General features: G+C 42.7%; 1 protein-coding gene across 4 annotated transcripts in view; it reads left to right on the top strand.

Annotated features, from left to right (window-relative positions):
- The first annotated feature begins 9,622 nt into the window (after window positions 1–9,622).
- Window positions 9,623–15,994, top strand: part of LOC137377542 (cytokine receptor common subunit gamma-like) — a 51,459-nt gene continuing 45,087 nt past the window's right edge. For 2 of the 4 annotated variants that reach the window (XM_068047247.1, XM_068047248.1), the window contains exons 1-2: window positions 9,626–9,798; window positions 14,546–14,633. In XM_068047247.1, coding sequence (XP_067903348.1) covers window positions 9,696–9,798; window positions 14,546–14,633 — 191 coding nt within the window. In that variant the 5' untranslated portion in view covers window positions 9,626–9,695. Of the gene's footprint in view, window positions 9,799–14,545; window positions 14,634–15,994 lie in introns of all 4 variants that reach the window. The other 2 variants (XR_010976436.1, XM_068047249.1) reach the window with 2 other exon arrangements.

Below are 15,994 nucleotides of genomic sequence, written 5' to 3'. Positions count from 1 at the left end.
TGTGTAATCAGTGAGTGTTGCATATTATTCAACCATGAAGGGCGTCACAGCCAGTGACATCACTGGCATTCACCCGTAGTGAGGTGAACCACAATGTTGAAGCAGGTAACAGCCATGTTAGATTCCCAGAATAGCACCACCTGGTGGGAATGTGAGCAATTACCCATTTGTTTATTTTTATCTAGTTCCATTCTTAACATTACTCAGGTTTTCTTTAAATTCTATGCAACAAAAATAAAATAAACTAAGGTCATTAATCAGGTGCTTTACATGTTAGCGGGACATTAATTAATTAATGGAAGGATGCAAAGTTATTAGAGAAGGTGCAGAAAAGATACACAAGAATGGTTCCAGGGATGAGGAACTTCAGTTATGTGGATAGATTGGAGGAGCTGGGGCTGTTCTCCTTGGAAAAGAGAAGATGAAGAGGAGATTTGATAGAGGTGTTAAAAGCATGAGGGGTCTGGACAGAGTAGATAGAGAGAAACCATTCCCATTATCCGAAGGATCCAATACTGGGAGACACTGATTTAAGGTGATTGGCAACAGAAGCAACAGTGACATGAGGAAAAACTTTTTTATGTAGCGAGTGGTTAGGATCTGGAATGCACTGCCTGACAGTGTGGTGGAGGCAGATTCAATCAAGGCCTTTAAAAGAAAATTGGATAATTATCGGAACAGAAAAAATTTGCAAGGCTACGGGGAAAAGGCAGGGGAGTGGGACTAGGTGAGTTGCTCTTGCAGAGTGCCGGCACAGACACGACGGGCTGAATGGTCTCCTTCTGTGCTGTAACCATTGTATGATTCTATGATTTGAAGTGTATGGCAAGTTTTCCTTTTTGTTTGTTGAGGGGGAAGGGCAAGAAAACTGGCGAGACATTTTTGTTCTGATAGCATCAGATGCAAATGCCATGATGATACATTTTGACACAATTTATGTCAAGGGTTTCTGAGCTTTCAGGTAAAGCCACTACTACTGCGCTCCAACTCAAAGTTAAAAAGAATTTAAAGCACTACTAAAAGCCCCAATAACAATATTAGCCATGATCTTATTTAATGGTGAAGCAGGCTCAAGGAGCCTAGTGGTCTATTCCTGCTTCTATTTCTTATGTTCTAACACTTTTCATAGTTCCTTCCGTGGAAATTATGGGCTGAATTTTATAAGCCCGCTGCCGATTTTGATGGCGGTTGACAAAAACAACAGCCCGTTCATGCAGCGGCTCGTTTAAATAGCTGGGGCGGGCCGCCCCTGATCACATGGAGGGGATCACCATCCCAGACACTGGCATCAGCTGCCTGTGCGTAGGCGCTGTCGCCATTTTTAAAGGGCTGTCAGCCCTAGCGGGAAACGTAAGTATTTAAAGGTGAAGTGAATAAAACAAAATAAATATATCTCTCTTGCCCCTCTCCCACCCACCCAATTACAATTAAATTAATTATTTGCCCTCCCCCCAAAAGACCTTCAACCCTTCACATCATCCCCTACGCCCATGACGTTAATTTGACCCCATTCCTCCCCTCCTGCTGTGAGAAACTTACTTCTTCCCCCCTCCCCACCAGTGTGGTGCCTCATTTCCCCGGAGGGGGATCCGAAGGCGCAAGAGTGCCGGTCACCGACCCAAAGATCTAACCGGGACTTTTGTGGCGATGTGAGTGCCATTAATGTATTAATTTTAGTTTATTTACATATTCAAATTGGGGTCCCATCGCTGAATGGCGTGGGGGGGGGGTGGGGGGTGGGCAGCCATGAGGCCTGGCCGCCAGCAGCAATATCGGGCCAGGCCCTCCCGGCGTCGGGGTGTGTAGCGGCCCTCTCCCAGAGGCATCTTCAGGACCTCCCGCCACGGAACCCGATGCTTTGGGGAGAACAAAATCCAGCCCAATAACACACTTACCCACTCCCAAAAACAATGTTCATTGTGAGCTTGTGATGACTGAACAAATTTGAAGTTTCCATTCAAACAAAAGTGATGGGATTGTCTATAAAATCCATATTAAATGGAACATTTATTTCCAATCCTTGGATGGCACAACTGAGTTTTAACATTCTTCCATCTAGTTTGGGTGTCTTTCAAACACGGAGCTTTTGGAGCTAAATTGCCATGTAACCACACGGTTATGTCCCTCTCTCCTCCATTCCAAATCCTGAAATACACTTGATATTTCCCATCTGAATTCTTTATACGTGGTGCGGTCTCTGTTGTGAGCTATGAAATCTAAAAGGCAGTGAATGGGACAGGCAGGTCGCAGAATTAACTGATTATGTTAGGGCATCCTCAGTACAGACACATGGGGAACATATTTGTTGTTCCAATTTCTGCCGTTCAGGCGTACATCTGACCCTGCCAGGTCTGTGACAGTCACTAAACACATCAGGGTCACAATCTGATCCTTTGAACTCCTCTTTGGTCAAATACTTAACATCTGATTTTATACTCCAAATTGAACATGTGTTACTATACCCTTGGTGTAAGATTGTTAGCTTTTAGATAGGAACATAGGACTTAGAAGCAGGAGTAGGCCATTCGGCCCTTCGAGCCTACTCCACCATTCAATAAGATTTTGGCTGATCTGGTTGTGGTCTCAACTCCACTTTCCTGTCTGCCCCCCATAAGCCTTGAATCCCTTGTCTATCAAAAATCTATCGAACTCAGCCTTGAATAAATTCAATGACTGAGCCTCCACTGCTTTCTGGGGAAGAGAATTCCACAGAGTAACGACCCTTTGAGAAAAAAATTTCTCCTCATCTCCATTTTCAAAGGGACATTGCTTATTCTTAAACTGTGTCCCGTAGTTCTAGTCTCCCCACAAGAGGAAACATGCTCCCAGTATCCACACTATCAAGTCACCTCGGGATCTTATATGTTTCAATAAGTTCAGCTCTCATTCTCCTAAACTCCAATAGATATAGGCCCAAGCTGTTTAACCTTTCTTCATAAGATAAGCCCTTCATCCCCGGAATTAGTTGAGTGAACTTTCTCTGAACTGCTTCTAGTGCAACTATTATCTTTTTCAAACAAGGCAACCAACCTGTGCACAATACCCCAGATGTGGTCTCACCAATGTCCTGTACAGCTGCAGTAAAACTTCACTACTTTTATACTCATTCCCCTTGCAATAAATATTTTCCAGGGAAGAATATTCATCACTATCCCTAACTCATGATCACAGATGCCTGTAACTAATGGTCTGAACTGATGGCTAACAGGATGTCATTTACCATCACTCCCACTTTCAAATGACAGTGCTATTTCATCATCATCATCTGTCTATTCCTCCCTACAGGTGTCTTAGCCCCAAATAAGCTGAGATGGAGACTTTGTCTAACTAATCTTCAGAAACTGTGGTTATTCCAAGTTTACACTTTCATTGACATAAGAACAAAGAGTATCAATTGAATCTTGCAGTTAGTGGAACTGATAACCAGCCACAGTAAACATTGAAAACCATTAAAAAAACACAACAAACACAATTTTTTAGTATTGTGTCAATTAAGGAAAGATTTTCAGTGCTATGATGAAAAACAGGCACATGGGACCAACTAGATAACTTTTACAAAAAGCTGGCACAAGCACGATGGGCCTAATGGCCTCCTTCTTTGTTGTTTAATTCTATGCTTAAGTGGAGAAGGAAGAATTTCTTTATGTGCTATTTATAGCAAAATTATAAATAGGTTTACAAAGAATGGGCTTACAATTTCACTACAAATAGCACAGTAAACAAATTTCCCCCAGACTGAAAAAGGTTTGTTAAATATTTTTAAATGAGAATGTTGCAGCAGTGACACCACGTCAAAAATACTTCACTGGCTGTAAGATGCCTTGGAATGTCCTGAGGTTATGAAAGGCTCTGTATGAATGCAAGCCTTTCTTTTTGCATTAACTCTACCTTCCCTATCACCTGGCTGAAAGTCATGGATCGTTTTAACAGTAGTTGACTAAATTAGAAGTGTTAAAAATATTGTTACGATCAGGTGAGAAAGAGGCCTAGGGTTCCCTCTCAGCCTTCCCCTGGTCTTACTGTAACAGAGTTTTATTTTTAAACACACTGTGTTTTTAGCTCCCCCTTGGTGAATCCTTGTTCACCGCCTTCCAATTATAAGGCAAAGAAAGCAGCACAAACATGCTTTCTTAAGTTTACAGAAGAAAAGTTTAAATTTATTAAACTTAAACTTAAACTCTAATTCAGTTAACGCCGGTAGGAGACTTTTCTCTCATGGGATTTGTGTGTCTTCAGTGGATTCAGAGGCTTGTGAGATAGAGATGGGAGCAGACAGGAGAGATCTTCTCAGTCTAGGAGCAAACAGCTTTCCGCCCAAACCAATTGTACAAATTCAAAAAAACTCATGTTGCCCAGCAGGTTAGTCATGTGACCAGCTGCTTTGACCATGTCCATTTGTGTATTCGGCCATCTTAGCAGTCAACCTGGAATGCAGCTCGCCCACCTTCAATGTCTGGTGATCAAAAGTCCATCATGGATTGAATGTCAAGGAGTATTTGCATTGTCCTTCCAAACACCGTCTGTTAATATGCAAATGTTTTTTCCAGCCGCGGCAGATCTGTTCAACAAGTCCTCTCCTCACTCCAGTAACAGTTTAAAAATCAAAGTTCATGACAACATTAATGAGCCTCATTCTTGGCAGGTGGGGGCCGAGCATGACACCGCCACACCCAGCAGAATGAAATGTGCCTTGAGAAAAGGCACATTTCATTAAAAGTGTTGAGAAAAATGTAAGATACAGAAAAAAACATGCATTTCTTTCATTCATTTCCATTCATACATAAATCCTAAAACTTATTACAGCCAGTCTTCCCTTGGTGCCAGTGCTGCTTTAATTGCCCCCTTTTTGGCATCCCAATAAACATGCGGTTCTTATTTTTTGGGAAGTTTCACTTCCGTTTGCCCATGTCCACGGCTACCTAGGGTCTTTGTTTCCGCTGAGGTAATTTATTTTTTAAAAGAGTCAGTACTGGGTGAGTTTATCCTGAACACTCGTCAGTGCTTTGCTGAGTCATGCAAAGGCTTTTGACTTCACGGGATGGGTGGTTTGCTATTTTTCTGACTGTGGGGGAGGATTCTTTGTTAATCTCCCCTTTGTCCCAGAGGATATTCCTGCCTGCAGGTATTTGTGCAGACTCTACTGCACTCCCCTGTGGCACTTCAACTAGATGAGGCATCACCCTCATGGCTACTCTGCCCCCTGGAAGTCTTTCTTTGTCTCTGCATGTTCCTGTAAATGCTGTTAGCAACTCTGATGGGGTGCTCCTAGTGTCTGCATTTACGTAGGAGGTTGTGGGGACTAATTTTTCACATTTTCCGGGGTAGGCTGCCCGGACAGTAGGGGTTTTCATCTGGGACTCCTCCCAGACTTTCTTTAACCTGCCCTCTTGGTCACATTTTCCCCTTCTCTGTCTAACCTTTGCCAGTCTTGTGCCTGCCTGTCCCTTTTTGTTCTCGGCGGGGCGCTTACAGTTCACCAGCCGTCAGCTGGAGGGTCCTCCTAACTCCGGTACAGGACTTAGGCATGCTGGTTTCACTGTAAGTTAGGGTTTCCCCTCAACCTGGCACATGTGGCAACTCCTACAGTACTCCACAACATCTTTGTGGAATTTTTGCCAGTCAAATGCTGTCTTATGCGGGCTTTGGTCTTTCATATACTGGCATGTATAGCCACTGTAGTCTCGTGGGCCCTTCTTAATATTTCTCCCCAGTACCTCTGTGGCACCACTAACTGGTGAACTACTATCCACTCCTTGCTCCCAGGTCTGTGAAGAGAACTCCATTTCCTCATCAGTACCTCATTCTTTAAATAGTAGCAATCAGGGACTCCCTCTGCTTCACTTTCAGACTGTGCAGCCTGTGCTATCTGTCGCAATACTGGGTCAGCTCGCTGAGCCTCAGCTAGGGAAAATCCATTTAATTCATTCCCTGGGTCTCCCAACTTTCCAAAAAAAGTCTCGGACAGGCAGACCTCATGGTCATTTGCCTGCAGCACCAATGCAGTCTCTTCTGGGGGAGCTGGTTTGATCATGGCCTGATCTACTGTACATTCAGGGAAACTGCAGGGGACCGTCTCCTGCTACTGCCCTGTCTCTCTGATCTCCTGCGGTCTTTCTTTCACTACTGCGGGGGCTACCACCTTCACCCCCCTGCCAGATCATTACCTAGGAGCAGGTCAACCCCGTCCACAGGCAAACTAGGGACAATCCCTACCGACACTGGTCCCGAAACTAGGTCGCACTCCAGGTTCATCCAGTGTACAGATACAGGCATACGCTGCCCTCCAATACCATTCACCACCATTCTGGTGTTCACTGCACTCTCTGGGGGAAAGGTCAGGCCTTTCCTGACCTTCAGACACAAAACCCCGATAGCCTTCAGGAATCCTATTAAATATTCCTGCACTTGCAACTGTAAACTTCCTGGGTTGCACTCTTACTGCAGTTAAAACCACAGCTTGTTCTGCTATGACTTCCATCAGTTTCACTTCTTCACTGAGCAGTTGTGCCCTAATTAACCCTACCGGCTTTCCCTTTAGTTTACAGCAGTCAGCTTTTAAATGTCCTGCTTTATTACAATGGAAGCACACAGATCTCTTGTTCTCACTCTTGCTCACAGCACCTTCCTTTTTGGCTACACAAGGGCCCCTTGTGACTCCTGCCTTTCTTTCTCTCCCAGAACTGCTTAGGCTCCTATCACCTTCCCACCCTTTGTCCCTTTTGGATTTTTGGGGGTGATTAGGAAAGGTTCTCCCCTGGGAAACCGATTTATAAATTAAAGCAAACTCATCGGCCAGAAAGGCCTCTTGCCACCTCTCTGAACCGGCTGCTCCTCTACATGGGTCTTTATGCAGAGTGGGAGAGAGTGTTTAAATTCCTCGAACAGAATTACTTCTCTGAGATTCTCAGAGCTGAGCTGTACTTTAAGAGCTCTCAGCTGCTGGTCAAAATCCAGCTGCTTACTTCTTTCAAACTCCAGATAAGTTTGATTAGCTTGCTTCTTGCGGGTTCTAAACTTTTGGCAATAGTCTTTGGGTACTAATTCATATGCCCCAGCGATAGCATTTTTGGTCAGTTCATAATTTGATGAACTCTCAACTCTCATCTGGCAACAGGGAATAAACCTTATGGGCTTTTCCAGTTAGCTTGCTTGGCAGTAAAAGGGAGCAGGTCTCAGTTGGCCATTTTAGCTGCCTTGCCAGTTTCTCAAAGGACACAAAATAATCTTCTACATCTTCCTCATTGAATTTTGGAATTAATTGAGCTTGTTTTAACAATTTTGTATCCAGCCCTGAAATATGCTCCTCCATATTGGCCATGCTTTGACTGGGAGTACTCTGTCACCCCCTAGTTAATTTAAGCCACTTCACCTCTCTTTCTTCGCATTTTTTCTGGCATATTCTTTCACTCTCTCTCTCCTGCCTTTCATTTTCTTCATGTTCCTTCTGGAAGGCTCTTTCTTTCTCCCTCTCCTGTCTCTCTCTTTTTCTTTCTCTTTCCCTATCTTCTAATTCAAGTTTCCTTTGTTCCAATTGTATTGTCGCAAGCAATACCCTGTCTGGGTCTGCTTCTAACCGTGTTTCTGCTACTTCAGATTCAAGGGAAAAATGGTTGGCCACTAGCCTTAGGAGTTCAGACTTCCTAGCCTTGCCACGTACGGTGATCCCACACTCAGCCATTTTTCTCAGCTCCTCCATAGACAGTGCTTTTACCTTATCCCAAGTTACTTCACCCTGGCTTGGGGAGCTTCTAGCTTCAGTTGCAGACATGTTAGTATTCTAGCACACACAACCACAAGAAAACCTGTTTTGAAATCTTGCTCTTTTTGATTGGGAACAATTTGGCTTCCCACTTCCAATTTCTCTCGTTTGTCTGTGGGCAAAATTCTGGACATTAGCACCTAAATTGCTGTTACGACCAGGTGAGAATGAGGTCTAGGGGTTCCCTTTCAACCTTCACCTGGTCTTACTGTAACAGGGTTTTATTTTTAAACACACTGGGATGGATTTTACCTTAGACGGATAGGAATTCGCCACCGATGTAAAAGTCGGCGGCGAACCCGCTTCCGCCTAGTCCGATGATCTGTCCCTCATTTTATGGGTCCCAGGGCTTTAATTGTCCTGAGGCGGGACTTCCACCAGCTTGAGGGAGGAAGTCCCGCCTCATTGAGCTGCCGGCCAATCAGCGGGCTGGCAGCTCTTAGTCCCAGCAGTGACACCGGGAGTGGTGGCCACTGCTGGGACTGCAGCCCAGCTGACCAGATGGATCCAGGAGTGAAGGCAAGTTGGGCATGCCTCACCAGGCAGATCGGTCCTTCCCTGGTGAGGCTGGAGTGGTTGTTTGGGCAGAGGGGGCGGCGTCTAGGGTTTTGGGCGTGGGTTGGGAGGCAGGGGCGGCCCTCAATCGGGCACCCTGTGCCTGACTGCCATGGCACCCCCCACCCCCGCCCCGGGGCACAGAAAGGCCGTCAGCTATCACTGGGCAGTCTTTCACGTCCCCAGCCCACCTGCTTGCCACAGGTAAAATACCCATGGAGGTGGGCGCGGGCACTTAAGCGGCCGTTAAGTGGACTCTTAAGGGTCTTGATTGGCCTCAGGTGGGAGGGCCGTTCCCCACCCCCCCCGCTGCCCGACTGCCGTAAAGTCGACCAGAGGCGGGAGTGGGGCGGGCAGGCCTCCCGGAGCCTCACACTCAATTTCACGTTGCCCCCACGCCACCAACTGACCCAATGGGGCAGCGTAAAATTCAGCCCACTTTGTTTTTAGCTCTCCCTTAGTGAATCCTTGTTCACCGCTTTCCAATTATAAGGCAAAGCAACCTGCACAAACAGGCTTTCTTAGGTTTAAAGAAGAGAAGTTGAATTTATTAAACTTAAACTTATTTAGTTAACACCTACAGATACATGATGTGCCCACGCTAGCATGCATACGTGATACACACATGCAAGAGACAGAAAAGAGCAGAAGAAAAATAAAGTGGAAAGGTTTGAGGCAATATCTGAAAAGTTGTTGTTACGGTTCTTCGAGCTCACTGTAGAGCCCTCAATTGTAAGTAGATCTTGCTTTTCGTTGGGACCCAGTATTCTTCATAAACCTTGTTCGCTGTAGCAGACTTTTCTCTCTTGGAGTTCATGTATCATCAGTGGATTCAGAGGCTTGTGAGAAAGAGATGGGAGCAGACAGGAGAGAGATCTTCTCAGTCTAGGAGCAAACAGCTTTCCGCCCAAACCGATTGTACAAATTCAAAAAAACTCATGTTGCCCAGCAGGTTAATCATGTGACTAGCTGCTTTGACCATGTCCGTTTGTGTATTCAGTCATCTTAGCAGTCAACCTGGAATGCGAGCTCACCCACCTTCAACGGCTGGTGATCAAAAGTCCATTATGGGTTGAATGTCAGGGAGTATTTGCATTGTCCTTTCAAACACCGTCTGTTAATATGCAAATGTCTTTTCCAGCCACGGCTGTTTAAAAATCAATGTTCATGACAAAATTAGTGTGCCTCATACTTGGCAGGTGGGGGCCTAGCATGACAATATTTATAATTCCATTAACATATGATGACACATGGAGGAGGGCAAAAGTAGAACCAGGAACAAAATTTACTGAAGCAGCAAAGATGAGTAAGCATGACGTATAATGAAAGCAGAAGGTGACTGTAACTAAAAATCTCATTAAAAAATAAGTTCGTGCTGAAAATGGCTGGGAAATGCATCCCGAGATCACCAATGCTCCTGAAGCAGATGTCTCTCTTCTGGCTGATTGTTTCACACAATGGGGAACCACACAGTCAGTCAAATGGTAAGCAATGTGAAATTTTCTTCTTGGCATTTTTTTATTTTTTGAAATTTTTAACCTCACAGTCTGATGAGAAAAAAACAAATAGGCATGAGAAGCACATACACACATATCACACACACACACACTGAGATATGTGGAATAACTTACACTACTGGGAAAGTTCTAATGAAGAATCATACACCCCTGAAACAGTTACCTATCTGTCTCTTTCAGATAACAACTGCCTTTATTTTTGATTTTGGTCATTTACCATTTTACTTGTCACCTAAAAAGAAAGTTAGAATTTTGTGGCACTCAATATCTTTAAAACAATTCTACAGCTTAAAAAATTATTGCTGGTGATGCCACTTAATGTGACTTTTAAGGCAGGCTTTTGTCTGTAATTTTAGTGGAGGCTAAAAAAAAAGGTGTGTCTTAATGTCTGTATTAAAATAATGAGCAAAGGAATGTCATAAAAGAGGTCTGGCAAAATCATCAGTAGTAACTTCTACACTTTTATGGCTAATAAATTTCAAGACATTATTTGATTTTCATTGCTGATTCGTTGTGATTTTGTTTCTATTTTATCATGATTATATTCACTGCATTACTTCATTATCATATGTAATGAAATTATTTCAGGGCTTTCACATGCTGTTTGGAAAAATAACAGCACCCCAACATCATAGCTTCAGTATTATTTAAACCTTTCTAATATGAGTATTGCTGATCTGGAGTTATAGCTTATCCAATCATGGGGTTTAGAAGATTTATATATGGAATAATAGGAACATTAGAGCGAATTACAGACTTGATTCAAATGGATTATGTATAAAATAATGGACATCTGGAAGTAAGCTGCAGGTTGGAATCAATCTGAAGAATTTACATGATTTCTGAGTACAATGTTGGATATCTGGGAGTGAGTACTAGGCTGAAATTTAATTGAGGTTTCTGTCTACACTCAGAATCAAAATTATGGTTGGTGGGTGGGGGATGGGTGCGGTGGGGAGGGGGGGGGGTGCAGTTTCCTCCATTAACACAATGGAGATATTATTAGATATATTTTCTTCTTGTGCATTATCATTTTTTTGTTGACTTTGTATTCATATTTTTGTTGGGTATGGTGGTCATGTAAGTTTGTTAATGGTTCTGACAGTGTTCTTTGTAATTTATCATCCAACACAATGCATTATTTCACAGCATAAAATTAACATTTTTTTCTCAAATTAACTGCATAAATCCCATGTACGTCATGTGCTGTAATACTTTAAATATTAATGACTATCCTAGACAAACTGAGCATCACATGTTCAGTGAGCTGGACTACAGAGGAAGTGAGAGAAGTGAGATAGTGTTTGAAACCAGAAATTACGGAAGTGCTCCAAGTTTTTTTGGTGGCTTCAAATTTCCCTTAAACTTAGCTCCCTGCAGCTGTCTGGTTCACTGTATCCTTCAATTAGCTCCCCAAATGATCTTATTCTCACTTGATGTGAAAGAAAGAAATATACTGTGTTTTAAACAGAAGTGAGCTAACGCCTGGTCTTTCCCTTCTGCAACTCTAAATGAAATGAATCATAATAGTTTAATTTCCTAGTAGATACCAGTCATAGAATCATACAGCACAGAAAGAGTCAGTTCAGCTGATTGTGATTGCGCTGGCTCTTTGAGAGAGCTCTCCACACAGTCCCACTCCTCTCCTCTTTCAAAAACACAAGAAATAGGAGCAGAAGTAGACCATATGGCCCATCAAGCCTGCTCTGCCATTCAATACAATCATGGCTGATCTTGGGATTCAATTTCGCTTCCCTGCCCACTCCCCATATCCCTTGATTCCCTGCAAGACCAAAAATCTATCTATCCCAGTCTTAAATATATTTAATGATGGAGCATCCACAACCCTCTGGAGTAGAGAATTCCAAAGATTCACAACCCTTTGAGTGAAGTAATTTCTCCTCATCTCAGTCCTGAATGATTGACCCCTTATCCTGAGACTGTGTCCCCGTGTTCTAGATTCCCTGACCAGTCGGAGCAATCTCTCAGCTTCTACCCTATCAAGCCCTTTCAGAATCCTGTATGTCTCAATTAGATTGCCTCTCATTCTTCGAAACTCAAGAGAATATAGGCCCAATTTACTCAGCCTCTCATCATAGGACAACCCCCTCATCCCAGGGACCAATTTAGTAAATCTTCACTGTGCTGCCTCCAGTGCAAGTATATCCTTTCTTAAATGTGGAGACCAAAACTGCACTCAGTATTTCAGCTACGGTCTCACCAAAGCCCTGTACAATTTTAGTAAGACTTCTTTATTCCTGTACTCCAATCCCCTTGCAATAAAGGCCAACTTGCCATTTGTCTTCCTAATAGCCTGCTGCACCTGCATGTTAACATTGTGCAAATACCCCCAAGTCTCTCTGAACATCAACACTTACCAGTTTCACACCTTTTAAAAAATATTCTGCTTTTCTATTTTGACGACCAAAGTAAACAACTTCACACTGCCCTACATTATACTCCATTTGCCATCTTGTTGCCCACTCACTTAACCTGTCTATATCTCTTTGCAGCCTCTTTACATCCTCCCCGCAGCATACCTTTCCACTGAACTTTGTATCATCAGCAAACGTAGATACATTACTCTCTGTCTCTTCATCTAAGTCATTAATATAGAGTGTAAATAGCTGAGGCCCCAGCACTGATCCTTGCGGCACCCCATTATTCACTGCCTGCCAACTTGAAAATGCCCCATTTATGCCCATTCTCTGCTTCCTACCTGTTAACCAATCCTGTATCCATGCTAATATATTACCCCCAATACCATGAGTCCTTATCTTGCCTATTAATCTTTTATGTGGCACCTTATCGAATGCCTTTTGAAAATCCAGGTATACTACATCTACTGGTTCCCCTTTATCTACCCTACTAGTTACATCCTCAAAAAACTCTAATAAATTTGTCAAACAGGCTCTCCCTTTAGTAAAACCATGCTGACTTGTTCTAATCTTACTATGCTTTTCCAATCGCAATGTTACGACTTCTTTAATAATAGTTTCCAGCATCTTTTCCCAAAGCCTTGCAATTTTTCACCTTCAAGTATTTATCCAATTCCCCTTTGAAAGTTATGATTGAATTTGCTGCCAACACCTTCCAAGCAGCGCACTCCAGCTCATAAAAACTCAGTGTATTTTTTTTCTCATGTGACTTACAGTCACCCAATGTTCCCATTTTTCAGCCCACTGAAACAAGCCAGCAACATTGGGAACATTGGCGACAGGTATAAAAATGAAAGTGCTGGTGCAGACTTGGTTGTTTCTCTGATGTTACCAGAGCTATAGAATCCACAGTATAGTGTACATAGGACAGATCCAGCAGCATTAGAAAAAAAGAAGAAAGGACTTTCATTTATATAGCACCTTTCATGACCTCAGGACATGCCAAAGCGCTCTACAGGCAATTAAGTGCTTTCGCAGTGTGGTTACTATTGTAATATTAAAAAAAAAATGCACCAGTCAATTTGCACACAGAAAACAGCAATGTGATAATGACCAGATAATCTGTTTTAATGGTGTTGGTTATTAGGAACCCTGGCACATTAGAAAAACATTTCGAGAGTGATGTTCAGGGCTGGCTGAGTCCATTTTTAGTTTTGTCTTGCTTTGCCTTTCTCTAGTAATGGTTGAATGAGGAACATTTCCAGCTGTTGTTTCAGTTCTCTATTTGTATATTTAATAACGTTTTAGCATCAATTCTGATGTTTCATTTCGGGTCAAGAAGGATGTACCAAAGAAACAAAATACACAAAATTCGAGTTTCTCCCAGGACAACAGCAGCCCACCACCCAATCATTGTCTCAGGTACAAATTGTGTCTGTTTCAATGCAGATTTATTGCATTCAGGCAGAATTGTGGAGCACACTAATGCTGATGATGTCCCTCTCCCACCCTGGCCAAACCCATTATACTAACCTTGGAACAGACAGAAGTATCCATCCCTCCTTTATCTGTATTTTCCCCAAAGCCCTTCAGAGTTAGGAATCTTTTGCTAAACTTGTCTTCTTTCCCACTGAATAGTGCAGCTGTAAAGGGCTGCTACTCCATGCATTGACCATGCCATTTCTAGCTGTAGTCTGAACACCCAGCCATCCCATTAATCGAAATGTCCTATGCTGGAAAATTAAAATGCTAATCTGCACACAGTTGTTCCTTTGGTGCCCTAGCACATTGTAGAGCTGCTTCAAGTAGTAATTATTATATTTCAATAATATATTTCCATGCGTGTGTGTATGTGCTTGTACGTGTGTTGTATATATGTGTGTCAATATATGTGTGCTTGTACATGGGTGTGTTACTTCAGAGAATCATACAGCACAGGAGTCCATTCAGCCCATCGTGTCAATGCTGGCTGTTTGAAAGAGCTGCCCAATTAGGTGCACTCTCCTGCTCTTTCCTTGATAGTCCTGCAGAATTTTCCTTTTCAAATATATATATCCATTTCCCTTTTGAAAGTTTCTATTGAATCTGCTTCCATCACCATATCAGGCAGTACTTCTCCAAGCTTGGTTCACTGGCAATGTTATCAGCACTCCCCATTAAAAGAAAATGAATGGGAGGTCAAGACAAAAATGCTTTGGTTATACTATTTAAGGATGAAAAGAAATAACATTTTATTTTTCCTTTGTGTGTTTACACTATTGCATTGTTATTTTGTACAGTGCCTTTGCTCCTAGATGGACCACAGTGTATAACAGTGTGATCTGCTTTACCTGCAGATGTGAATTGCATTGTCTACAATGAGGAATTTATGGAGTGTACATGGAGTCACAGTGAAGGGAAACCAAACTACACCCTGTATCACTGGTGAGTCTGCTGATCAGGTGAAGTAGTTTGCGAAGTTTCATAAATTTGTTCTGATAGAACTTGATTTGGAAGTACACCACTGCAGCAGCTCACATGAATATCAGTTTACCTTGCTAACCAGCTAAAGAGGAAATCTCCAAGAGCTTGACTGGTGAATACACTGCTGACTGGGGTACTGAGCTGTGTGGGGCAGTAAAGGTCTCAGGCTACAATCCCTGCTCAGTGGTGAGTTAACTGATCTCAGCTGGGGAGAAATAGGGTGGGGTGGAGAGAGGTGGAATCAATTCCTGGTACTTACTCATCAAGTTACTATTTCTTTTAATAAGTAAAGGTAAACACCAGCAGAGGATCATAATAAAAACATAAGAAATAAGAGCAGGAATAGGCCACACGAGCTCAGGAGCCTGCTCCAACATTTAAAGAGATCATGGCTGAACTTTTACATCCACTTTCTTGCCCTATCCCCATATCCCTTGATTCCTTTACTGATACTAAGTACCAAACTCTATTGCTCTCAGTCTTGAATGTATTCATGACTAAACATCCATAGCCCTTTTGGGTGGAGAATTCCAAAGTGTCACAACCCCCAGAGTGAAGAAGTTTCTCCTCATCTCAGTCTTAAATGGCCGACCCCTTATCCTGAGACTATGACCCCTATTTCTAGGCTATCCAGCCAAGGGAAGCAACCTCTCAGCATCTACCCTGTCAAGTCCTCTAAGAATTTTACTGTTTCACTGTGATCACCTTTCATCCTTCTAAATTCCAGAGAATAAAGGCTCATTTTAATGAATCAGTTCTCATAAGACAGCCCTCTCATCCCAGGGAATCAATTTAGTGAACCTTTGTTGCACCCCATCTAAGGCCAATATATCAACAAGAAATGCTGGAAACACTCAACAGGTCTGGCAGCATCTGTGGAGAGAGAAGCAGAGTTAACATTTCAGGTTAGTGACCCTTCATCAGGACTGGGCCAGTATATCTTTCCTTAGGTAAGGAGCCCAAAACTGGGCTTTCCCATTCTTCCTACCAAAGTAGATGAGTGTACACTTCATCACATTATATTCCGTCTACCACCTTCTTGCCTCATCACCAAGATCAAAACCAATGCTTCCACTATCTCTTCAGCCACCTCTTTTAATACACTAAAGTGTAGGCCATTAGGTCCATGTGTTTTGTGAGTTTTTAGCATACATTGATTGACCACAAACCTGAAAGCTCAGCTGAGTACATTATTTCACAACACAAGCTGATTATTTTGGTAAATTATTGATTTTTTTTTGATTTTTTTACTTACAGAAATTAGTATAAAATTTAATATCCATAACACTTGTGACACATGTGCTCTAGCAGAGGAAGAAAGG

This window comes from Heterodontus francisci, chromosome 15 (genome assembly GCF_036365525.1).
Source record: "Heterodontus francisci isolate sHetFra1 chromosome 15, sHetFra1.hap1, whole genome shotgun sequence".
Lineage (NCBI taxonomy): Eukaryota > Metazoa > Chordata > Chondrichthyes > Heterodontiformes > Heterodontidae > Heterodontus > Heterodontus francisci.
This window is presented reverse-complemented; position numbering and strand designations above follow the sequence as displayed.